We start from the raw sequence: 24,121 nt of genomic DNA, 5'->3' as shown, positions 1-24,121 counted from the left end.
GTTCAACAAGATTGTGCAACCTGAATGTAGCATCGGCGCCGAATGCCGTCACGTTGAGGCTCCTCGGGACAGGTGTAGGCCACCGCTACCGAGAAACATGAATGCTCAACGAAGAGAGCCTCCCGCCAAGATATGGCTCAGATGTGCTAGGCTATTCATGGCTACAGACTGTTGGATGATACTCAGGAATGATGCACCTGTGCCTGACAAGGCGGCCATGCAACAACTCGTCGAGACGGGATAAATAGGTCGCACGCCGAGAACACATGCGGATGCGAGCGACGCCTAGTTGCCACACAGTTTATGACGCACGGCATCAGAAGGGGTATCCGTCGGACCTATGCGTACGACTCATCGAACGCCAGGCGACGGCCCTGTAGCATTGTGGTTGTGATACATGGACGATGTGTATCGTGCCGCCAAGTGTTATCGACATCTAAAGGCCTAGGCCCAAATGATATCATAGACGCTATGCCCACGTTGCGTGCCAGAAATCCTGCGATCGCCACGAGGCGTGCGCTGGTGTGAGAACTGCGACTTAGTATTGGGCATCCTGCTCAGTTTGAAACTCGGTAGGGCCAAGCGGCAGGAAACTTGAGAGAAGTGGCTGAGCTGACCAGACTGCCAATGCCCTGCACGAGTGTATCTTACCAGGCTCTGTCGTTCTGCCTTGTCGCATATGTGCCATTGCTACCACACTGTTTCGAACTTCCATGCGCCCTCGCTCGAGGCAGACCAGAGTTCACGTTCCGTGTTCAATCATCAAGTCACTGATCGCCGGTCCTCCGCTATTCAGAGTCGCGTTTCTGCTCCCACCGTGCTCATTAATAGTTGAGAATAACCGAGTGAAATTTGACTCACTTTACCGGGTGCAATCAGCCTTCACGTCGCTGAGTACATGTATCTGTGTCACCTGCTCAACCCGGGCCTTTTAGATGTGCTACCACTCGGCATGTCAGATCCACCACTCTTGATCCCCAAGTCAAAGACCACATGTAGTTGGGCTTTGAAGACAACAAGGCCTGCTCGACCGAGGTATGGACCACCCATCCAGTCCCTGACACATGTTCAAATTTGATTGGCACGATCTGGTCACAATTGGTCACATCTAGAGTTGTCCTCAGCAAGCATGGTCTCCATTCACAGTGGGATGTCCCCATGTCGAACCTGACCATAGCACTCAAGGTGATCACAATCAAACACTCAACTTCATGGGCAAAGTAGCAGATGCGGCCATCGTCCGTCGATGTGCAGACTTAGCGGCCGAAAATTCATCCACTATGAGTCAGAGCCTTTGATACTCAAATTGTTTGTTTAGCTACTCGACTCAGGTCCATCGTTTGCTAGATATATGTAGTGCATGATCAATCATCAAGCAGACTCTATGGATGGCACTCCTTACTTTCAACCGAGGCCTTTTCTGCACGTTTCTTCTTCTTTTTCATCCGGGCTTTTTTCTTTCTTCTATCCCTCCGCACTCTCTCCTGCTCGGAAAGCTCCCTGTCTATCCTGTCCTCCAACGCGCGACACGCGGCGCTTTCCTCCTCCATCTCTTCCTGCGCGCGTCTCACCTTCTCTTGAAGAGTACATGAGTCAGTTCTAGAAATTTATATAAGAATACCAATGCTGAAGACGCTTACCTTTGTGGGTTAGTCCCGGACAGTCAGCTCCAATGGGAGCATATCGGCTATATGCAATTCCCATGGTGCCGTGAGCTTCTTCAGTAAAATTTCGCGGTGAGTACCGAAGAGCAGGGTCGTGTTCCGAGAAAGTGAGAATGATAACTAGAGGATGAAGGCTCATATGCAGGAGGTATGTCTAGAATTAGGATTGATGACTCCCGGCCTAGGCTTTAGATGCAGGGAGCTTTTACATTCCGGGCGAGAGGCATACATATTTATATACATGTAGGTAGCCGCGCGCAGTGGTCTCAGGCCACTCGCTTGTCGTCTTTGTACCACCAATACTTCAATCAGCACTGCCCGAGCCCTGCCGTGTATGTTGAATGCGGCCAGCAAGCTTGAGCTACTATGTTCATGCGTCTTGCGAGTTTAGTAGGCTACGCTCACCTCGTCAGCATAAGTGAACTCTAGGCTCCCGAATAAGGCAGAATCCAGTCATTATACTGATGTTCCAAATTTGGCCCGCGGCTAGGACCTACTGCAGCTGCCACCTCCCTCAGCGCCGTCGCCCTCATCCCGGTCTCTACGCTTCTTCTTGCTGCTCTCGTCCTTCTTCTTCTGCTCCTTCTTTTTTTTCTTTCCTCTTGCATCATCTCTTTCCTTTATTACCCTCCGCGCCTCTGCCAGATCCGCCGGGTCCGTTCGTTCATTTTCCCGCATCTGACGCTCCTCATCTACGAAACTGCGTCAGTCCTCCAGCCTCGGCTGAGGTCAACAACAGCAACGCAACATGACATACCTGAGTCCTCTTTGCGCGCAGGGAAAAAGCCTAGATAAACCTGCAGAGCCTCCAGGCTCGGACCAAGCTCAACCCCCATCTTAGGGTTTGAAGTAAACATGAACGGCAAGTCGCACTTTGGCCAAGTAGCTTTCATGTTGTCGACATCGTGGGATGAAAACCAATCATCTTCGCCAAAGACGGAGACTTGAAACTCACTGAGGCGATCGCTTCTAAGTGGATTCAGCCCTTCTGGGCCCCGGTGCCTGTTTGGAAGTTGAGCACCCTCCCGGGTGGCTTGCACCGCCTCAGTCGTAGGCTGGGGGTCTTCCTCCGAATCTGAGCTTGCGTCTGGGCTTGTCATCCACACACATTCGCTTTCTTAAGGGGTTGATTCGGAGGAAGCGTCTGAGCCAGTATCGAACCAAGTTTTGGTGCTCATTGTCGCGGCAAAGTATGACAGTTGTGTGTCGGTATCTGTCGTGAAACCACAGCGTCTGTCAAAAGAGTCAGCAGCCATTTGTTTAGCCAAACTCAGGGCGCATTGCCTGTCACAGTCGTACAGGTAATTCGAGTCGTGAGTGGACGAAACAGTAGACGTTACGAAGGAGTCTTGCTCGAGTTTTCTGAACGACCCATTGATCAACAGCCATGGGAAGACATCTTCTACATGTATGTACAACCCAGAGTCGTCCCTCAGCTGCCGTTACCGCCAAAAAACCCCCCTGCATTTTATCTCTGTCAGGGGTGAGTTGATTTGGCTTGAGACCAATCGCACTTCGTGATTTCGGCCGCTGCAACGTACTTGAGCCCAACGAGGCAACCAGCACATTGGTCCAACGCCATCGATCTTACTCGATATGTGGCCAATATCGGTTGGTCGCCTTGTTTTCCAAGCCAGGCGTAATTGGTACTGATATTTGCGACCTGCATAAGTGCAGAATTCGTAGCAGAAGTGCACTTCCGTGCACAACAGCACTACCTCACCCGTCTCGTCATATCACAAGGCAACATAATGTACACCCAAACCTGCATGTCCTAATTACCTGCTGTCATTCAAAGAACCGTGTCGTGGGGGCTCAGCCAGTGAGCAGTCTGTGCACAACATGAAGCGTGACGCCGGTGCTCCCCTCTCGGTTCAAAAGCCAAATCGCAACTGCACTTCTCTCACAGCAAGGCAATCAGGCATGTCCGCAACCCCACCGATGCAACCCGCGCCAGCCGCTTCTTCGAAGCCCAAGGATAGCCTAGACATGGATTCAGCGTCGAGAACACCAGTGAGAGGTGGATATGCACGGTTGGCACGTTTTATGGGAGATGTACCCAACGCGGCCATCTTCCGACGGTTCACGCACCTGTCAGCTGAGGTCCTCTTGCACTATCAATCGGAGTTATGCGACCTAGAGGCGGAGCTCAAAAGAGTTCAAGAGGAAGATCATCTATCAACAGACATTCGGAAATTCTACTCATCTTCGTCGCAATTAATGCGAGAGTCCGAATATTGTTACCAAGACGACAGTAGCGACACTGACAGCATCGTTGAGCCGGGCGACGAGAATGATCCAGACAACGAAGACAAATGCAAATCTGGGGATCGTGGCAACATCAATGACCATAAGGACCCTAGCGGTGATAATGATGGCGATGTGATCAGAGATGAGCATAAGGCTCAGAGGGCACAGTGGCTTCTGTTGAAACGAATCCGCGAGGTGACTAGAGACTACTGTAAGTCGCCGTCTAGAGCTGTTGACAGGCATATCACTAAGGTTTTGGGCAGATTCAGCACTTGCACTCCATCAACAGATCGCAAGCCTAAAGAAGCCCCATCCTGTCTCTCTAGATGCGTTGAGAACATACATGCGGCGACCCTCCATGGGCAACATGAGGCTGCTGGGACAGGATGGCAAGATCTGGGAGAGTTCCGCGATCGATGAACTCGTTTCGATAGAAGCCCCAAACGAGGATGGCAGCGCGATGCCGGGATCCACATTGACCCTGCTCAAGATCTACCATGACTTCGTTGGACGACATCTACACGTATGTGATCATGATACTATTATTGTGGCTATGGCTTCTTGGAGCGAAGGGTGCTGACCAGGTTCGCGACAGAAAAAAGACAGGACAGAGGAATCACCAGACCATTTACAAAACACCATTGTATATGGCGACGGATTTGGGCATTTCTTACGCCTTGGCAAAGCGCTCCTCGCTTCAATGTTTCCTGTTCTGAGTATCATGCTCCTCTACTTGGTCAACTCGCCAGCAGCCAAACTGGGAGTCATTGCAGGACTCACCGCAGTGTTCTCAGTGGCCTTGGCTCACGCCACTTCGGCTAGTACCAATAATATCTTTGTTGCTACTGCGGCGTAAGTGTTCTCATCAGTCACTAGACGCATTTATTGAGTTCTGACATAGGGGATACCAGATTTTCCGCATTGCTGGTGTTCTTCGTTAACACAACGGTGTCGCAGACGTAGGCCTCGATTTGGAAAGCGACTAGGCAAAACACGGGGTATGTCACATTCATGGAGCTGTCCAAGGGCACAGTCGGTCACATGCTATTGACGTACCTGGGCCCTAAATTAGTATGGGAAGTTTCAAGAACGAGGGCAAACCTTTCATTTCATGCTGCTACTTGGTACGGTCGGTCTGACCTCAGTGTCAACATGACGCACAGGCTTAGAGCTGGGAAAAGAGGAGACTGAGTGAGATTAAAATGTCTTTAGACCTGACTGTAATTTCATAGATGAGGGCACTTGATGAGTATATGATAGCATCCATGTCCTCACGAACACCTTGATTGCAACATATGTCCGTCCATTGGCCTAAATTGTTGATACTGCTTCTCCGTCTTTCATTTCAAACGTGACAGTATCTTCCGACTCGAGCATGGCAGGCGGCACCTTTCTCTTTCACAAGGGGTGTGGCAGGCGCGCCTTGTCCTCCGCCTCGAAATTTACCACATCTCCAGGTCACCACCACAGGCCTCGCGGCTCCAGGACAATTTTTTACATGTCAAGTAGTGCCCATCGGCTAGCTTTGACAGCAAATCATCCAAATTCACCAGCCTTGTCAAAGGATGGTCAGGTCTGATTGTCATCAGGTTCTCCAGTTTGGGGCAAGGGTTATATTTGGACGTATCTCACATGTTTAGTGCGCATATAGGCGGCCTTCTCTTCTTTCGGACCACTGTCTGACTGGGAATATCCCATACCTGGAGATTTTTTCTAGCACAAGAATACTTCGCGTTCAGGATGCGAGGCCGAGGGTCCTCAATGTCCCCATCTGATCCCAGGGGGCAAGGCCCATTGGTCCCTCGGGAATCAAGAAATATGGACGACCAGCAGTCTGAACGGTAACAGGACCCGAACCTTTGTTCAGAATGGTGGTCTTAAAGCAAGGGGTTTCGCTGTCGTCAATGCTCCCGCGGAATTTCAAACGAGTCTCAAGGGGCGGAGACCAGGAGAGCTTGGGGATTGTAGTGAATATGGCATAGCAGTTCGTGATGCTGCATGATAGCCTGAGAGCCTCGTCTGGAGTGTCATTCCCTAGCTGACTATCATTGTAAGGAACCTGTGGCCTTTGCCAGCAATCTCGATGCCCCTCCGAAGGATCTCGTAACGTGTGCCAAGCTTGAATGACCTTTCCAAGGTACCTTTCGGGTTAATTTTCTAGTGGTATACCGTCAAAGCATCTCTCTAACTTCTTGCCCTGTTAGCAGGCGACGAAAACATGACATGGTCGTTTTCATTTACATCGTCCAGCTCACTGTGGCTCAGTTGGCTCAGCTCAACATCCAATGCTTGCTTGCTCTCGCTATCTGCCGCTGAGATTGTGAGAAGCCCTTGAGAGACAGCATACGGCACGTCGAGGATCGACTTGGTCGCGTTGAGCCAAAGTGCTCGCGGGTCGATGCCATCGGGGGAGCGTCGAACGAAGCCGAAGATAATGCTGAACGGTAGTGTGCCTGACTGTTCGAAGAGCTTGTATGTGCCGTTGACGATGATTCAAATCTTGACCTCCTTCATTTCGGCAACGTGTAATTTGGTTACAGAGTGAACATGAAGGCTAGATGAAATTGGTTTCATTTGTTCTAGGATGTAAAGGTCCCGACAATGGCTTGAGTCATCAGGCACAACACGGAGTCTGTGTGTTCAAACCTGTCAGGCTTGTGTCCAGAAGACTAACTCACCGGCGACGTACATGTAGCCTGCGTCATCCCCATCTGCTGGGGACTGGACATTGCCTCTCGAATGTCGGCTCCTTGCCATATGGATCTTTTGACGTCTGTGCATCGTAATGGCCAAAATGACTACCTGTTAATGAGGGTCACCTGTCCACCGGTTCGTAGTTTCATTATAGTGGCGTGCAAAAGCCCGTCTCTGGCTGGTAGCCTCGAGTGTGCGAGGGAAGGGTGTCATGTCGTTCGATGTTTACATTCTGAGTGGCAATCACAAAATAATCTCTGTGACCCAAGAGAGACACTCGACCTTGGAGTCACGTATCTTTCACTTCACGCATCGACATATACCACAGGTCATGTGCATAACAATCATGGCAAGATATACCTTAGTTTGCGAGAGTAGTCGCATATAGGGAAGCCAATGCGCCTACATGCTGGCGCCAAGGGGGTGCTCAATTACTTGCCCGTGCCCCATCCGCGAAAATTACCTTGGACACGCGAAGCGCAACAAGCGGCGCCCCGAATTAATTAAATTCTTCATTTGTCCCTTACTCACAATTTTCACCGTTGTTTTCTGGGCTCTGGTTTGTTTGTTCCTGTCGCCATCGAGCGTTGATCAAGATGCTGTCGTCGTCTCATTTTAGTCCGCTCATCTCTGCTGATACCAGCGATCTCCTGCATCTCAACAAAGCATTGACATCTGTCTACTCGAAAGGCGACACGGCCAATGCGCCAAAGATTGTGGTGGCACGCCGGCTTGGGACGGGCGGTGGTTCTGCACTGGGAGCTCTCAGTGGCATTAAATTCCCCGACGTGAGCATTGATTTCACCATCGAGCTCGCGTTCCGACCGGCGCCCGTTGCCCAAGTCTCCTTCCGCATCGACCCCTCGAGGGTAGGTGTTGGGCGAGAGAGTTTTCAAAACACTGATCCGTCTATCAAAGAACTCGCAGGGATCATCGAGGTTGCTTGCAAAGTGACTGAATCCGAATCAATTCACCACAATCCACTTAACGTGCTGCGAGTGGACGTTCAGGGCCCTGATCTGGAGCCACTGACTTTCGTCGATCTTCCGATACCCTCTCGCCCTTCTCTGGATGTGCTCGCTAAGTACTTCAATGATGAGCAGAGTGTCATTATAGCCCTTGTCAATCCCCGAAGTCCCGATCATTTCGACGTCAACGCCTCGATGATTCACAAAAGTGATCCCTTAGGCGAGAGATCGATCGCTGTCATATATGACCACAGCCACTCAAATATCTCGTTTGATGCGCACCGCCATAACGGGGACCTTGTGACAAAAAATGGTTGAAAGGGTCCCTGATGGCTTCAGATATGACTGGCCGACCAGGTACGGCTGGCACGTACTTCATGGCGGAGAGAGAGTGGAAGTACAGCCTGACGGTAGGAAGAGGTACAAGGAGATCCTCCTGACCATAGATGGCTTCTCTGAAGCCTCCAAAAAGGATGTTGGAATAGAAAGCCTCCGTACCAAGATTGCCATGGCTATTTACAACCGCCACTGGGCACGCACCTTGAGAATGGTGAGAGAGGCGGAAGACGATCTCAAGTCTAAACGATCACACTTGGAGCGGCTCGGCAAACCAAGAGCCCATGACGATGAGAAGCGCATCTATCTTCTGAACGCTGCGTCTGACATTCAGAGGATAGTTCGAGAAGGTGTCGAGGGACGGTACCAGGATCCGTTCTTCGGCAACTTCGAAGACGACAAAGGACGCCGGCTGAGGACAACTCTGCAGCGCTTGAGCGAAGTGTTCGACTACGTCGTCAGGACAAAGGGCAGCAACATCATCGTCGAGGGAACTGGCCAGCATGATGCGGATGAACTGCCAGTTTCTTTGCAAAATACCCTCGAACTGTACGCCTCTGAGCTTTCTGAACCTCAGGTCATCCAAGCACAAGAACTTATGGCGCAAATGGACCCCTTCTCAGCCTACCGAAGTATTGGGCCGCTAGGTTCTGTTGGTGACGATGTCCTCATGCAGCTGCTCCGACGACGAGTCTCTCCGTGGGGAGCTATGGCCCAATCTCACATCGAAAGGGTCCTGTTTGCGGTGCAATCGTTTACGGACAAGGTTTTCGAGCATGTGTTGGGCCTGCAATGGTCTGATCCTACTACGCGCGCCATTGTAACGGCCTTTGTAGACCCTTTCTTCGACGAGATGGGGACGATGTTGCAGGACAAGCTTGAGGAGATGATAGAACCTTATGAAAGGGGGTACGCCCGTCCTGGCGTTTTCGAGCTCCAGCAGGCGCTGGAAGAACACAGGGCTTCTCACATTGAACCCGAGACGCGTGAAGGGGGCGATCCCGAGACACAGTCGTTCCTTCGAGTAGTGAATGCTTTCTACGAGGTGAGGATACACACAAAAGCGGAATGTGGTTAGTTTATGTCACTGACCTTGGCCAAGATATCTTGCCGCAACTTTACAAGCAACGTTACGAATCTAGTAATCGAGCGCTGCCTTGTTCGTAAGCTGACGGACATCATAACGGTTGGCCACGTCGGTCTCTTGTCCGCTGAGAGGCTGCGTGAGCTTGTCGCTGAAAGCCAAGAATCACAGAAGCAGAGGAGGCAACTTGAGGAGGAAATCAAGGCATTGTCGGAGGAAATCAAGGTATGGGTGGATGCATTGGCTCGACATCGACGTCGCAAGCCACGAGAGGAATCAAGCTGGTATTCGGCTTCTTGCCAGTGACACCTTCATGTTGACAGGGCTTTGCATGCTTTCCTTTCGAGAGGCAGAGCAAGCAACGTGAGGCGGGATAGGAGGGGTCGTCGCGTCACCTTGCACTTCGCGGACTAAGGAAAAGCCAAAACGCGCATAAAGCACCCATCGCATCACTCAAGAGCCCAGGGTCAACTGCAAAGGCCCAGGACCAGACCACCTCGACGCGCATGGGGCATACACACTTCATAAAGGAAGTTCATGGGCGCCTTCTCGTGTCTCCTGATACCCCAAGTTCAGACTCTCGTCTACCTTCTCCTCTGCAAGCTAAACCGAAGGCCGCCTCCAACTCAAGCATCGCTTCCATCTGCATCTGGCTCCCATCCCTCCTTCAAGAACAACCGTTTGCAGGTTGCAATCCACTCTTCGTCGTCCACCTTCACCATCACAGGCACAGCCCACTCTCCAGCCCTCCACAACCACTCATCAAACTGGCTTCCCCCGAGATTCTCAGGTATCTCGTGTGGCCAGGTCTCCCAATCCATGCTATGCGTACCAAAGCCCTCCATGGTATCCGGATGCATCGCCAGTCTCCTGACCCGTGAGGTCCTCTTGTGGTCGTAGCCAAAGCACAGCTGCAGACTGGCCACGGCCAGCTTGGCAAACATAACGACCCGCGCCCGATCACCGTGCCGACCGCAGGTGTCCATCGCCTCTTCGAACGGCTGATACAGGCGGCTCTGCCCCTTGTCTGCCTTGTACTCCTGCTTAACCGCATACGCCAGGTGTCGGCAGGATTTCATGCAGGCGACGGGGTTAGTCTTGATGCGGTCGGAGTCTACGAGCGCGTCGTGCTTCCTGATTATCGCCTGCCTTGCGTCGCTCTGCTCGACAACTTCGGCGGGTGCCGAGCACAGGGCGCATGTGCACTCGAATCCATAGCGCGTCTTGAACATTTCTCTTCGCTCTGCGCGCGTCCCTCGCATGATATACGCCACCGTGATCTCTTCGTCCTTGTCGATTCTTCTCAGGGATCGAACAACCTGGCGTCCGGTATCCTTGTCCCAGAAGTATCGCGCGTTGGGGATGCAGTCGTGGTTGATCAGCGTCGCGTGCCGGAAGATGGCGTGCATGGAGTCGTGAATCTGCAGGGCATTGCTGCCGAATGTTCCGAGGAGCGGATACAGTCCTGGAAAGAAATTTCGCAGTTGGAGGAAGCTTCTTTGGTCTTCTTTGTCAAGGTCGCGCAGCTGCTGGGCGAGAAGCGCATTGGCAGCCGGGGGGTTGAGTTTCGCAAAATTATCTTCGAGCTTGAGATAGGGCACTTCGGCGAAGATGGTGGTCCCAAATGCGATGGGAGTCGTGGCAACGAGTCCTCGTCCCTTTCCAGGAAGGATATCGACTTTGATGAGTGATTCGTGCTCAGCCTCGCTGCCGTGAGCGGACATGGCGCCCATGATGAAAAGGTTGGACGTGTCTGCAACTAAGTGTGGTAGAAGATGTGAAATGAGCAAAGGTTGACTGAAATTCTCGAACAAAATGCTCGAAGGTTCTCTACGAGCGTGCTGCAGACAATGGATGCTGGTACTCGACTTGTTTGCTCGGATAGACGAGATGATAGGGCCGTCTACCAATTCTTCCGGCTTCATTTACAAGTGAGCCAACACTTTATTTAGCCGTTAAACCGACTTTGAGCACTCCTTGGAAGCTCAGCGAGGCGTCAAGTGCTCGACAAGTAAACAAGCCTGGTGAATCGCATCTGAGAAGGCTTGCTGGAAGTCACCCATTCCTCACCTTGCAGCCTGATTTCCATGCCTGCGATTAGCATCTTGGAAACACATGCGCCTGTGTTTGTAGTAAACCTCCACACGTTGTGTGATTGATTAAGAACATTGCCAACGCCCCAAGCGCATCGAGGAACCCAGTTCCATGATGGACGTCGTTTCCAGGTGGAGGAGGTGATCGTACGCTTTGCGATTCTGGAAGCTTGAGCTACAGCAAGTCGTGAGAAGTTGTCTCACGTTTGCTTCCCCATGAAGAGCTCGCCATCAGGCACGGTACATGTATGGGAATATTTGGCGAGGGTCCAAGCTCGGCTAGGAAACTTATCTGCCCCGCGTGAGCCAACTGACGTGAAGCACCCAAAGCCTGATCAATCAATCAATGATCAATTCCACACCTCATAAATATTTTTCAACGCCTCATCAACTAAATCAGTCAAGTCGTAGTCTTCGCTAAAGTATTGAATCCTAGAGATGGCCCCTTTTTGTGAAGCCGGAGAAGACACCGAAGCGGGGAACTTCTCCATAGCAACCACCCGGCTTTCTTCCCGACGACCTCTCAAGCTCTCCCGAAACCTTCCAATTCGACGAAAGCCATTCCCGATCAATCGGAGACTCGTCATGAGCGGTTGGCGAAGGCGTCGATATCTTCGCACACTACATATTCCCCTAAGCCCCTCACCAGGTGATCACATTTAAACGTGCACCATCGTACTTGAGCCCCTTTTTGGCCCATACCCACAACAGTAGGAACTGAACATCAACCACCATGCCACACATTCTCATCACTGGAGCAGGAGGTTTCCTGGGACAAGACTTGGCCGTTGCCCTCCTGAAAGCCGACCCATCTCTTGATCTCACACTCACTGACATCCACGAGCCATCAAAACCGCCATCTTCATCAACCGTCACATCGCTCGCCCTCAATCTCACAGATGCGTCCGCTGTGGCCAAGCTGCTGGAACCAAGCTATGACGCAGTATATCTCCTACACGGGCTGATGTCTGGCGGCGCTGAAGCCAACCTCGAGCTGGGCTGGACAGTCAACTTTGACTCCCATCGCATCATCCTCGACACCCTGCGAAAGTCGCATCCAGGGACAAAAGTCATCTTCCCTTCCTCTCTGGCCGTATACGGTCCTCAACAGCAGACCACACTCGTCAGCGAAACAACCGTGCCGCAGCCGCAGAGCTCTTACGGTGCACAAAAACTCATGATCGAGACATATCTCAACGACTTCTCACGTCGCGGTCTGCTGGATGGCAGAGTCGTGAGACTGCCCACCATCATTGTGCGTCCCGGTGCACCCAGTGCCGCAGCATCCTCCTTCTGTAGCGCGATCATTCGGGAACCCGTCGCCGGGGTACCTACGACCCTGCCGGTGCCGAAATCCCTGGCCCTGTGGGTGTGTTCCCCGACGACTGTCATTGAGAACCTAATTCGCATCAAGGACGTGCCCAGCAGCAAGTTTGGCATATGGAGAACGGTCAATCTGCCGGGTATCACCGTTACCGTGCAGGAGATGCTGGATGCGTTGCGCGACATTCGAGGGGAGGACGCATTGAAGCTGATCAAGGATGAGCATGACGCCAAAATTGAGGGTATCGTCGGAAGCTGGCCGGCTCGATCGGAGACGAGCAGGGCTGATGGTCTTGGTATGAAGGCTGACAGTGGTCTGATCGAGAACATCAAGACTTTTGTGGCGCGGTATGGTCAATAGACCTATCAATGAAAGCCCCTGTCTCAATGATGAATGACAGTGCCTTGTGTAAAAGCCTTGAGTCGCAATTGAACCAGCCCCTGTGAGCCCATGCACAGACGATGACGGGCGCATAGATGACAAGCCAACGTGAACGGGTATATGTATTCAACCAACAACGCCATCCTTTCCCATGCGACACAAGTCCTGTGCTGCAATATCATACCACTACCACCGCCCTCTCCTCCCCCTGAACCCGCCACCGCCTCTCCCTCCGCCGCCGCCTCCACCCATATTCTGGTCGTAGCCCCCGAAACCACCTTGGCTGAAATTGCCTTGGAAGCCCTGCTGCGGCTGCTGACCACCAAACATGACACTCGGATCCATCTGGCTCGGGTCCATGCCCTGCGCGGCCATCATCTGCTGCATGGCCGCCATGTCCGGCATGCCGTCCATGCCAGGCATCCCCCCGCCTCCCATCATCATGTCCATCATCTTGTTCCCGCCGTCTTGGCCGTACTCGCCCCGTAGCGATTCCTGCTTGGCCGCGTACAGCGCCCATGTGAACTCGTCGAAGCCGTAGTTGAAGTAGTCGGAGATGTCCGTTCCCGGTCGGCGCCAAGGCTTGTCATTGTCGGGCAGATCGGTGTCAATGGTGACTTGCGTGATCGGCTTGCCTTCGCCTGAGGGTAGAGGGTAGATGGGATCGGCGTTGATGTCGACTGTGGATTTGGATGCTGCTGCGGAGGACTGGTCCGCGCTCGGTGCAGCCGTCTTCTTCTCTTCTTTTGGTTTGGATGCCTCGCCTGTGGTGGTCGATCGCTGGGGAATGTTTCGTATGTCCGAATATTTGGCAGCTGGTGTCGCTGCTGCTGGTGCAGGTGTCGAGCCGTCTTTACGGTCCGTGATAATATCAACGTCAGAGTCATCAGAGTCGGAGTCCTCGTCCATAGCAGCACCCTCGTCCTCCTCCTCGCCTTCCTCGAGGTCGTTGTTCGCGGGTTTCTTCTCCGTGGTTGTCTTCTCTGTGGTCGTCGTTGTGGTTTTGGGCTCTTCGGGCGCATAGAAGTCGTCCTCGTCCTCAATGTCCATGTTTTCGGAGCTCATTTTGTAGTGGGGTGGGTGTGAGTTACCCTTGGCGGTCTGAAGATCGGAAGCTTGTTAGTTGATGTCCTCTCCAAGTTCAAGGAACATTTCCGCGACAGTCCAACGCGCCTTGACCGAGCTGCGATGATTACTCAGCCACTTTTCAGCCGAGCCTCACCCTCTCCACACCGAAGCCACAATGCGCCCCGTGCGAAGCTTCACTGAATTAGCTCCACCAGCATCACCAAGCGGTTTTCGGAAAGGAACAATCCGCCACGCCGAGACACGCTCGACCAGAAAATGTCGTTGGCGCGTTCTGCCAGCGGGCCTGCAGGTCTGAGTATCAACACAGGTGCTGCCAATTCACTGTACGCCCATTGCCACGCTTTGTTCCATTCTTGACCACAAACAAACTAATTCTCCTTGCAAAGAAGCGCGGCGCAACCTGCACCTTCGGGTGGTCTGTTCGGTGCACCAGCATCAGCCACCACATCCACCGCACCGACGACCAACAACCCAACAGCTGGCGGGATGAGTCTCTTTGGCGCAAAGCCCGCGACGGGCCAGACAGGGAGCAGTCTTTTCGGCGGAGGTGCTGCGACCAATACCAATACCCAGAGCAGTAGCGGAGCTGGAGGGTTGTTTGGGGGAGGAGCGGCAAATACGCAAAGCAACACGGGCGGCGGTGGTGGGCTCTTTGGAGGAGCCGGCGCGACGACCACACAGAGCAGCACAGGCGGCGGAGGTCTCTTTGGCGGCGGTGCAGCAACAGCCAACACATCCAATGCGACACAGAGCACTGGTGGAGGGCTCTTTGGCAGCAAACCCGCGCAAAGCAATCCCACAACAACCGCAACGCAGGGCTCATCGCTATTCGGAGGAGGCCAGAACACAACACAGCAGAGCGCTCCGAGTGGAGGACTCTTTGGCGGTGCGAGCAATCAGGGCAACACTACTGGGCCTAGCACGACCAGCGCTTTTGGCCAGACACAGGCCAAGCCATCGCTTTTGTATGTGTTTCCGCACGAACCTTTGAGGGCCAGGGACTAACAGCGAGCAGCGGCGCGTCTCAAGCACAACCACAAGCACAGCAGCAGCAGCAACCGCAACAGCAGCAACAACAACAAAGCGCCACCCAGATTAACTACGCCGACATTCGTCCTCGCACCCGCTTCGACGATCTGCGCCAGCCCATTCAAGACGAAATCACACTCATCGAAAAGGGCATCACCCGCGTGATCAAAATGAAGGACCAGATCTCCCAGTTCATGCCCCAGCACGGCGTTGATGTGGAGCAACTGGCGCGCGACGTTGCGTTTGTCGAGCAAAAATACCGAACCGTACAAAACGCACTACACGGCGACGTGGTCAACGTGAAGGGCCTACAGGACCGGAGCAAAAGAAACATTAGCGACGGACAGCTGAACTTCCGCGCTGTGGACAACCTCAAGCTGCCGATGCACTACCACCAGACAGGACTGTTCAAGGCCGATGGATCGAAAGAGCCCTCGGGCGATGCGCAGGACCTGATATCATACTTCAACCGCATTGCCGACGACGTGGAGCGACAGCACCGCAAGTTGGAGGAGTATCGCGTGGCTATTGAGCGCGACATGCCGGGCGTGGAGAACGGTTTGTACGAGCAGGTCCGCGCGATACGCGACAGGCACGAGGAGGAAGGGAGCGGCGTGGCCGAGCAGCTCGGGCAAGTGTTGAGTGCGCTACGCGAGATGGGCACGGCGATCATCAATGAGGCAGGCAAGATTGCAGATACGCGGGAGAGGCTCTCGAGACTGCAGGCGGGCACGTACATCTGAAGTAGGGGAAAGGTCGGTCATGGATTGGAATCTACAGCAAAATACCATAGAGTGTAACACACCTTAGGCACCGGTTTTCTGGGAGGCATCTGTTTTACGTCCACAGCAGCATGCCATGTATTGGGTATCATGATTCATCTTTGAGCCCGAGTGACTAGAATGTACCCTCTCCATCGCCATCGTCGCCATAGTCCTCGCCCATCTCATCGCCATTGTCAAAGTAGTTCTCCGCATCATAATCGCCCGCATCCTCGTCATCGTACGCCTCATCCTCTTCTTCCTCCTCCAGCCCAGCTTCGTCTTCTTCTCCTTCCCCAGGCACACCTTCGCCTTCTTCCCCGCCGATCGCATCCAGCTTCTCGAGCAGGTTCCCACCACCGGTGCCCTCTTCCTCGTCATCGTGACCCGTCAACATCTCAAACGCCTCGTCGGCTGTCGGCAATGCCGAAATGTGCGAGATTTCCAACTTCCGCTTCTTAGACGTGTGGGCATCCGACGCGACCGTATCCAGCAATTCTTGCGGCCAGAGTTCTCTACACACTGGCCGCCTAGACCAGTCTGGCAATGCGCGCTCCTGGCGGACGAATCGTTGCCCGTACGTGGGCATGCTCGTAAACGGGTCGACGGAGGCCTTATTCTTCACGTCGTACTGCGCGTTGGCCTGCGCTGTGCCGTAGCTTTTCGTGGGGTTCATGCTCTGTGTGCGTTTCGCCGTGTACAGTGGACTGGCGTGCAATTGATGTCGTAATAAGAGGAAATGCTTGACCGACGCCGATTCGGACTCGGTCAGTTGGCGAGGTACTGGGATCCTGTAGGGCTGTCGTCTACGTTAGCAAAGTCGGCGCAAGCTTCGTGAGGTTGGACGTACAGGAAAGAGCTCGGAAGGCTTGGAGTCGGGCTCCTCGCCCGTGTCCCATGATAATTGAGGTCGGCCACCTCGCGCGCCGCCTCGACCACCTCTGCCACCACCGCGACCGCCGCGCGACATCTTGATGGATTGGGTGGAAGGGAAGTGAAGGGAGGGAATGAAGAGGGAAGGATGACTGGCAGATCCGGAGGACGTTGGCGGACGTGGGGTGGCATTTTTTGAGCGGCGGGCGGAATTGGACCGCGATGAAGGTTTGGACTACCCGGCGCCATTCAAGGCTTAGCCAGGGCGTGCTGATAAGGACAAATAGTTCTTGGTGTCTTGGAGCAGTAGATCTCATCTGTATATTCCATTTTTTGCATTATCTGGATCATTTTTATTGCGAAAGATCATCGCTGCCAAATTGAAACTCGTCTGTCTTGTGTTGGTGTTGTTTGCTCAAAGCGCTCGATCAAAGCAGCCTGACAGCATGTTCGCCCAAGATACCGGCTCACTCGACATTGTATATTTCTCCAGATGGACAACTTCTATTTTAGAATCTGATCATGCATGTCGTTTCGAGCATCTTGTCAGCCTATACGCCAGGCTTCTGCTTTGGCTGGTTGCCGTAGGGTAGTCCATCTCCACTTATTGACATGCGTGTTCCCGCTGCCTGCTGTACAACGACAACATTGACCTTGCCACACCCGACTCCCTTTCTCGTCATCATCAACATAGAGGACCACAGACATCATGGAGAACCTTATTATCCCTCAGCAACAGGACCTCGCTCCTATAGCCGGCCTCGACGCCCTGTCAGCCCATCTCCAAGCCCTTTTGAGCGATCAATCTCTCGCGCCTGACCCGAAGCTCTGTAACGATGTGGAATTCCAGCTCACCGGTACGTCAAGCTCTTGATGCACATCTTGAAACCCTCATACTGATCAACGCCAGACGCCAACACGCCCCCTCTGCTACCCAGATTACTGCCTACCCTCCAGGCCCTCCTCCAACTCGAGCGGCCCTCAGACCCCACGCCCCTCCTCACGCTCACCACCAAGCTGCTCGCCCCCTTGACTTTTCGTCAGGTGGTTCCCGCCATGATGACTGTCGAAGATATCCTTCGGTGCCTGTCATCACCACTCGAGAGCGCAAAGATGTTTGGTCTCGAGGTCATTCACAAGGCAGCCTCTTCACCCCAGGATGTGGACACCTTGACGTCCTTGGACAACGGGACGCTTGTAAATGATTTACTCAACGTCTGGATGCAGCCGAGCGAGTTGCCAGACGTCCCTGCAAAAGCGAGTCGCGTGCTACTGGACCTTCTCACCACAGACTGCAGTGTGCCCGTTGCTTCTTCCATGGTGAACGGTATCAACGGCACCAACGGACACCCACCTGTTGGCAGCGGGCGACTGTGGCATTTGTTGCTCACCCACGAGTCTTCGGCGTCGATCGTGGTCGAGTATTGCACACCCTCTTATGATCGGGACGCGAGACAGACATCGCTCTCACAAGGCCGGCTCTTGCGGCTGCTGCCGCACCTCGCGACACTCAACCTTCCCATGCTGACGGGCCACCCGCATCCAAGGTTACCAGAGCCGTTGCTACCGTGGGCAGCGTATCACATGGTGGATAAGCAGGATGTTCTGATGGTTATGATGCTAGCAGACTTCTGGCAGCATCTGGTCCTTGAGATGCGAACGCACCGCAGTGAGGCGAACGACGCCATCATGAAGGAGTTGATCCACTGGGCCTGCGCAGAGGAAGATGGCAATGTAGGCGCCTATGTCAGTGACGGACTCAGAGGGTGGGAGGCATGGAGCGAAAGGCCTATCGAGGAAGACGACATCAGGGACTTGGGACGATACGTACAATACCTCCTAGACAACTAAGTAACAGTGTAGACGTCAAAGGCATTTTAAGATACAGACTGTACATGGCAACACGGTAGACTCCGCCTGCCATATATCGACATTCTCACCCCTGAACACAGACGCCAAAACTAACACACGATATATACGAACTCTTAGTACAAGTTTCCTCCGTCTACTGTTGACTCGCCTCACTCGTTACACTGGGCCTTCTACCAGAAGCAGCCAGGCCGACCTCCTCGATTCTCCGAAGTACCCTCTTCATCGCCATGCTCAGCTCTCTCGTGTCTCCACCAATGAGGTCCACGCACATGGAATGGAACTCGACGCTGTTTCGGATGAAGGCGTCCTCAGGGAACTCCGCGTATCCCTTGAGCACGTCGACGACCACCGGCCGCCAGGCGGCAATGTTCCGCTGCTGCGACTCCTCCTCAAGGGCAATGTAGCCTGTGACAATGTCGCGGCACAACGGCACGAGTGCTGCCTCAACATCCGGGCGCGACTTAAGACGCTCCGGGTCGTTGTCAGCAAACATGCGGAACAAGATGGAGACATACGTCGCCGCAGAACCGGACTCCTGTTTGAGAAGATTGGGAGGCTGCTTCATAAAGCCTTCCCTCCAAAGACGGGCGCGAAGCTCCTTGTCCTCATTGAACTTGCGAGCAAACTGGAAGGAACGCTTGAGAAGAGCCATCAGCCGTAGGAGTTCGGTGGACGGAATGTGAGTGTAGACAGCGTCGTTGCTGAAAAGCTCATTGACCGTCTCGATCATCAGCAGCTGCAGCACACAGCGCGAAATGATGCGGTTGAAGAAGCGACGGCGCGCGGCAGTCACGACCACAGGCTGCTGCTGGAGGTTGGAAGACGGCTTGAACTCTTCGAGAGGAGTGTCAGGCGCACCGGGCGCTCGAACATCTCCGTCGACTGTCTTGGGTCCACCGTCTTGTACCGAATCTGTATCTGCAATGGCCTCTTCGGTCCCATTGATCTTCAGCGACTCGACTGGCGCCGTGTCCGTCGCGGGTGGAAGGCCATTGGAGGCAAAGTCGAGGTCGTCATTGGCAGTTGCTGCAGCCGTAGCGGTGATGTTAGCAGCGGTGAACAGCTGGTGGGCCGTTGTCCTCTCAAACAGCTCGCAGAATGCACCAACAATCTTGGTCCAGTGCTGCTCTGTGAACCGCGTCACGTTCTTCAGGATCAGTTGCTGCAGGCAGTTGCTGCCGATGCGCGAAATGGTATCGTTCTCCTGGCAAATACAGAGCGCCAGAAGTTCAAGGAAGCGATCCAGCATGTACTCGAGGGCATCGAAATAGTGCGTGAACAGCGTGATCATGTTGCGCAGCGCCTGGATCATGGTTGTCGACAGCCACACGGAAAGCTCCTCGTGCGTCAATGCATTCGACATCTCCGGACGCGATCGCAACACGATGAAGATAGGGTACAGTTGCTGGCGCCAAAGAATGTCCCAGAACTCAGGCGGGAAGTCTCCACCGTACTTAATGAGCGTGTCGAAGAAGTACTCCAAGGCTTTGGACCGCACTTCAAGCTCCTCGCCGGTCATGAGCACATCGTGGAAGGCGAATAGCACGGGGAACCAGAAGCCCTCCTCGACAGAAGTGTTGGTTTGCGTTCTCTTCATGGCGTCTGGTGACTTCTGGTGCGACTTCCCATCAGCAACTGCTGGGTTGTGCTTTTGGGAAAGAGGGCACTCTGGCGTCTTTAGCATCGTGGGGATGATCGACTTTAATAGCTCCAGGGCGGCCAGACCCTTCTTCTGAAACTTGAGGTTCTTGGAGAACTCCGTCAAGCAGACAATGAGATCGGTGAAAGCGCCTTGTGAGATGACGACACCGAACTTTGTCTTGTACACCTGGTTGACGTTCTCAAAGGCTAAGTTAACAATGCTCTCGTGCGACTCGCGGGCGGCCACGGTGAAGACGCCAAACATTGTCCGCCATCCAGAGCGAATGTTATCGCCTCGCGCATGAATCATCTGGATCAGGCACTGGAGCACCATGTCCTTCACAGTCGGCTCGCTAGAATCAGCGAGCACATGCTCAAAGGGTTTCAAGAAATCCTTTTGAAACTTGAAACCAGCCAGCTCGTCAATCTCCATGAAACGCATTGACAGCTGTCGTAACGAGTCAAGAGCAAAGAACACAATGTTCAGGTTGTTGTGACAGCCAACGCGGTTGAAGTGGTCGCCCAGCACTTCCCAGATATTACTCCACTCGAACCTGATACGGTTCATGTTGTAGTAGGAAATCTCGACGATCTTCTGCAGACTGTATGTGCGAGGCGAGTCGTTCGATCCAGACACCTTGATCTCATCCCAGCTGACCTCTGTCAGTGCGCGGGCAAAGTACACCATCGCATCTCCCGACAGATGTGCCGTGTTGGTGAAGATGCGGTCAACGCTGCGAATGACATCCTCGGAACGGCTTTCGAGGGCGATCTCGTGAGAGAAGCCACGCGACGCTGTATTTGAACGTTGCCGCGGTCGCTTTGACTGTGTCGAGGATCGCGAGTCCTGTGTTTCTGACCGTTGAGGAGGCATGAAGCGGGCTTTGGATACATCAGGAATAGCACTCTCATCAACGCCGCCAGATATCAGCTGGAGACGATCCAGTTGACTGATGCACATGAGGACATCTTTCCAGGACTCCCGGAGGACGTTGCCTTCGGTCTGTCCCAGTTCCAAGATGACTTTGAGTGCCTCAATGTTTTTGGCCAGCATCTCTTGGGGGTTGTTTAGATTGGTGGCATTCTTCAGCGCCGACATGAAGGCCTCCCGAGGCGTTGCGAGGTCAAAGAGGCATGCAATCTTGGTCGCGAGCTTCATACCTTCAAGACAAAGCTTGTTGACCTCGATGTTGTGAGCACGCTGGATCTGACTGGAGAGCGCCGAGAAAATGGACATCCATGACACGTCGAACATTGGACCGACGTGCTTGAACGACGTCGCGGGAATGAATTTAGGCGCGCCTTTAGTGCTGCGGCGCTGCGTCTTGAACAGTGTCTTGAACAGGGCCTCGGATCGAATTGAGATCTCCTCCGACTGCTGCACGTATGCTTCCCTCTGAAGATCGCGACCGACATTGGAGAAGGCCTGCCCCAGACCGGCAGCAATACCAGTTGGCTGGGCTGGCACGTTACCTGCAGCAGCCGCGGCCTGACGCTCACTAGTGAGAACGATTTCGTTACCTGCAATCTCATCGTAGATACCCAGGAGGTATTCATCCGGTAAATCTGCATTGTCGTTGATACCGCGGTTATTCCTGATGAACTCCTCTTTGCTCATGCGTTTGGCAATTTTGCTGCTGTGAAGATCGGTGTTGAGCATAATGACCGAATAGGCCAACACGTAGGCTGTGTCCGCATTGGCAAAAGCTTTGGGGTTGCCGAGAACGTAACGCTCGGCGAACTTGAGCATGAAGCGGTCGATCTTCTGGCCTTCACCGGGGAGACGGAAGGACTGCAAGAATTGACGCAAGGCTGCCACGAACCTCGTCTTCTCAAACGCCATCTGGTCGACAAAGGCGTGCATAATGTCAATGTTTCTTTGATCACCTTCGCCAAGGAACTCGCCGATCTGTGTCTTGTCAAGCTTGTCCTCAGTCAACAAGAACTTGGCAATGTCTTCGGGGGTGTCTTTCGGGATGAAGCCGTCGCGCAATAACAATTTGAGACCCTTCTTCGGCTTGAAGTTGAATTGGCGGACTGCATTCGTCAACGCTGTCTTGCGCGCCTTCTCCTTTTCGAGCCGATCAGGGTCATCTTCAAGGATTGGTGTCGAGGCTAACGGCGTGGACACATTATCCAGCATACTCGGGTCTTGCGATGGCCGCAGCTCATCCATGGAAGGATTCTGTGTACCTTCGTCGAGGTTACTTCGCAACGGCGCGCTGTCTGTGCGCACCGCAGCAGACCAATTCACAAGCGACCGCAGGGCCTCGACCAAAGCCTCCAATGACAATCTCTTGATGGCGTACTCCTTCGGGTAATCGGGTTCAGCCTCCGGCTGGGTGATGATGCGCGCCACTGTCAATGAGGGCGGTAGTATGGGCTTCAGCTGCCATTCGCTCGCTGCAGCCGTCTTCAAACGAAGTTCCTCATACGCCTGTTCGTGGACGCTGGTGATCGCGACTGGTGTTGTCGCAAACTTGGAGAGGTCCTCGATCACCTTTTGGTAGATGTTGTCAACCGACTGATCGCAGTCGTAGTTGAGGTATGTCTCCACGAGCGCGCGAGGATCGGCGCAGAGGCGATTGAGCACAGTGACAAAGTACAGCTTCTGCGAAATAGGCCCGTTCTTCCGCGAGAGTAGAGCAAGGTAGATCTCGTTGAGGATAACCTCGATTTCCTTTTTGAAGGATGGCCGCATGTACTTCAACATGAGCCAGAAAATCTCGCAGCAGACCTCGAAGACTCGATCTACCGAGCTCGCGCCGTTGCGGGTAATGCTCAAACACAAATAAAACTTGATGGCCTGAAGAAAAGTTGTAGACTCGTTGCTTTTGGAGTTTCTGATGGTACAAAGTGGCGAAGTGAAGACGGTAATGTTGTTGTTGAGTAGTGTGTGTATGAGATGTAGAGAGATGAGCTTGGAGCGCATCGGTTGCCCGCGGACATCGTACAGCTGGTCGGGCGGGAGGACCTTTGTCGACAAGTTACAGAACGAGCGAAAGACCAGATACGCATCGCGAATGTGAACCTCGTCCTCGTCGTCGAGTGCATCGTTGTCTTCCTGCTGAGCGTTGCTCTGCACCGACATGTTGGACACCGAAGCGTTGTCATCTTGGGCTCGGGTGCCTTTTAACCTCGTTACTGTCGTTGGCCCTTCGCCCAATGTCGAGTCGTCAAAGCTCTTGCGATGCTCCAGGTCCTTGAGAGTGAGTTTGCCTCCATTGGCCGCCTGTTCTGACAGCTCTGTGGCGGGTGTGTCCGCTCCTTGACCCTGATCTTGATCCGCCTCTTCAACAACATGCTCCGCCTGCTCCACCTCGTCAACAGCTTCGTTGCTGCCGTGGCTTAGGTTCAGTCGCGACTCCTTCATGTGTAGGCGAAGCTTGACGCGCTCAAAGACGGTCCCCACCATTTGCGTCAGCGTACCTTGGGCAACTTGTTGGTTGCTGGTACTCCTGGACAAGAGGAACACATTGTAGACTTGGCGAACCGCCTTGAGCAGGCCAGCACCATGAACAACGATCTTATCGTTCAGCACAGCCGCCAGCAATGATTTGACGATTTGCAGCTGAATCTCGGGGGCCGTGGTTTCGCCTTCGAAGCAATCGCAGATCGTGTCAATCGCTCGTTCGATCAACGGGGGCGCGTCTGCACCCGCCTGTTCTTCATTGTCTTTGCTGCCGTTGCCGCCGGGGACGGAGAAGTAGGAATACGAAATTAGCTTGCCGATGCAATCGAGCGCGCTTGTCGTGAGCTGAGTATTGTGCGTTTTCGTAGCGAGCTGCAGAGGGGCGAAGACAATGTCGGGGTCGGGCAGCTTGTCCTGCTCTTTGATGGCCGTCAAGGCTGTGTTGGCCAGCTCACCAAGCTTCTTGTTCTTCTGCGCATCCTTGGACGAAGCGATGGCGTCCAAGGAGGACACGACAAACTTGAGTGAGCTCATGAGGGGGCCATGTAGAATCTGCGAGTCGGGTCCTCTCGAGGTTTCGGTCGGATTGTTGGCAGTGTCAGAGACCGAACAAAGAAGCAATAAGAATTTCTTCGAGAACCCCGGCTGCC

The 24,121-nt window shown here is 53.6% G+C and overlaps 9 protein-coding genes across 9 annotated transcripts; 5 read left to right on the top strand and 4 right to left on the bottom strand.

Annotated features, from left to right (window-relative positions):
- The first annotated feature begins 3,416 nt into the window (after nucleotides 1-3,416).
- Nucleotides 3,417-4,686, top strand: F5Z01DRAFT_655142 (uncharacterized protein). Its single transcript, XM_046263472.1, has 2 exons — nucleotides 3,417-4,125; nucleotides 4,178-4,686. The coding sequence occupies exons 1-2, from the start codon at nucleotides 3,507-3,509 to the stop codon at nucleotides 4,492-4,494; spliced, it is 936 nt and encodes a 311-aa protein (XP_046118248.1). The 5' UTR covers nucleotides 3,417-3,506; the 3' UTR covers nucleotides 4,495-4,686.
- A 2,518-nt stretch (nucleotides 4,687-7,204) lies between these two features.
- Nucleotides 7,205-9,302, top strand: F5Z01DRAFT_622113 (uncharacterized protein; the record flags this gene model as incomplete). Its single annotated transcript, XM_046261238.1, has 3 exons — nucleotides 7,205-7,845; nucleotides 7,898-8,957; nucleotides 9,015-9,302. The coding sequence occupies 3 exons, from the start codon at nucleotides 7,205-7,207 to the stop codon at nucleotides 9,300-9,302; spliced, it is 1,989 nt and encodes a 662-aa protein (XP_046118247.1).
- A 137-nt stretch (nucleotides 9,303-9,439) lies between these two features.
- On the bottom strand, nucleotides 9,440-10,889 carry F5Z01DRAFT_736616 (uncharacterized protein). Its single transcript, XM_046266789.1, has one exon. It carries the CDS (start codon nucleotides 10,727-10,729, stop codon nucleotides 9,623-9,625), a length of 1,107 nt encoding a protein of 368 aa, XP_046118246.1. The 5' UTR covers nucleotides 10,730-10,889; the 3' UTR covers nucleotides 9,440-9,622.
- Nucleotides 10,890-11,460: 571 nt separating this feature from the next.
- Nucleotides 11,461-12,877, top strand: F5Z01DRAFT_102393 (uncharacterized protein). The gene has a single exon (XM_046257328.1). The coding sequence runs from the start codon at nucleotides 11,823-11,825 to the stop codon at nucleotides 12,771-12,773; it is 951 nt and encodes a 316-aa protein (XP_046118245.1). The 5' UTR covers nucleotides 11,461-11,822; the 3' UTR covers nucleotides 12,774-12,877.
- On the bottom strand, nucleotides 12,862-14,051 carry F5Z01DRAFT_102432 (Fip1 like protein). Its single transcript, XM_046257330.1, has one exon. It carries the CDS (start codon nucleotides 13,857-13,859, stop codon nucleotides 12,981-12,983), a length of 879 nt encoding a protein of 292 aa, XP_046118244.1. The 5' UTR covers nucleotides 13,860-14,051; the 3' UTR covers nucleotides 12,862-12,980.
- A 1-nt stretch (nucleotide 14,052) lies between these two features.
- Nucleotides 14,053-15,732, top strand: F5Z01DRAFT_102401 (nucleoporin NUP49/NSP49). Its single transcript, XM_046257329.1, has 3 exons — nucleotides 14,053-14,206; nucleotides 14,270-14,848; nucleotides 14,899-15,732. Exons 1-3 carry the CDS (start codon nucleotides 14,139-14,141, stop codon nucleotides 15,653-15,655), a joined length of 1,404 nt encoding a protein of 467 aa, XP_046118243.1. The 5' UTR covers nucleotides 14,053-14,138; the 3' UTR covers nucleotides 15,656-15,732.
- Nucleotides 15,733-15,744: 12 nt separating this feature from the next.
- F5Z01DRAFT_743228 (DNA-directed RNA polymerase III, subunit Rpc31) lies at nucleotides 15,745-16,802 on the bottom strand. Its single transcript, XM_046266890.1, has 2 exons — nucleotides 16,524-16,802; nucleotides 15,745-16,472 (listed from the first exon to the last, which is right to left on the bottom strand). Exons 1-2 carry the CDS (start codon nucleotides 16,641-16,643, stop codon nucleotides 15,810-15,812), a joined length of 783 nt encoding a protein of 260 aa, XP_046118242.1. The 5' UTR covers nucleotides 16,644-16,802; the 3' UTR covers nucleotides 15,745-15,809.
- Nucleotides 16,803-16,935: 133 nt separating this feature from the next.
- On the top strand, nucleotides 16,936-18,545 carry F5Z01DRAFT_102357 (uncharacterized protein). The gene is made up of 2 exons (XM_046257327.1): nucleotides 16,936-17,403; nucleotides 17,457-18,545. Exons 1-2 carry the CDS (start codon nucleotides 17,256-17,258, stop codon nucleotides 18,395-18,397), a joined length of 1,089 nt encoding a protein of 362 aa, XP_046118241.1. The 5' UTR covers nucleotides 16,936-17,255; the 3' UTR covers nucleotides 18,398-18,545.
- Nucleotides 18,546-18,551: 6 nt separating this feature from the next.
- F5Z01DRAFT_674066 (putative guanyl-nucleotide exchange factor) lies at nucleotides 18,552-24,005 on the bottom strand (the record flags this gene model as incomplete). The annotated part of the gene is made up of 1 exon (XM_046265004.1): nucleotides 18,552-24,005. The coding sequence occupies one exon, from the start codon at nucleotides 24,003-24,005 to the stop codon at nucleotides 18,552-18,554; it is 5,454 nt and encodes a 1,817-aa protein (XP_046118240.1).
- Nucleotides 24,006-24,121: the final 116 nt, after the last annotated feature.

The sequence above is a fragment of the Emericellopsis atlantica genome (assembly GCF_019669845.1).
Source record: "Emericellopsis atlantica unplaced genomic scaffold F5Z01scaffold_13, whole genome shotgun sequence".
In the NCBI taxonomy this organism is placed as follows: domain Eukaryota; kingdom Fungi; phylum Ascomycota; class Sordariomycetes; order Hypocreales; family Bionectriaceae; genus Emericellopsis; species Emericellopsis atlantica.
The sequence above is the reverse complement of the archived record's forward strand: the minus strand, read 5'-3'. Positions and strand labels throughout refer to the sequence as shown.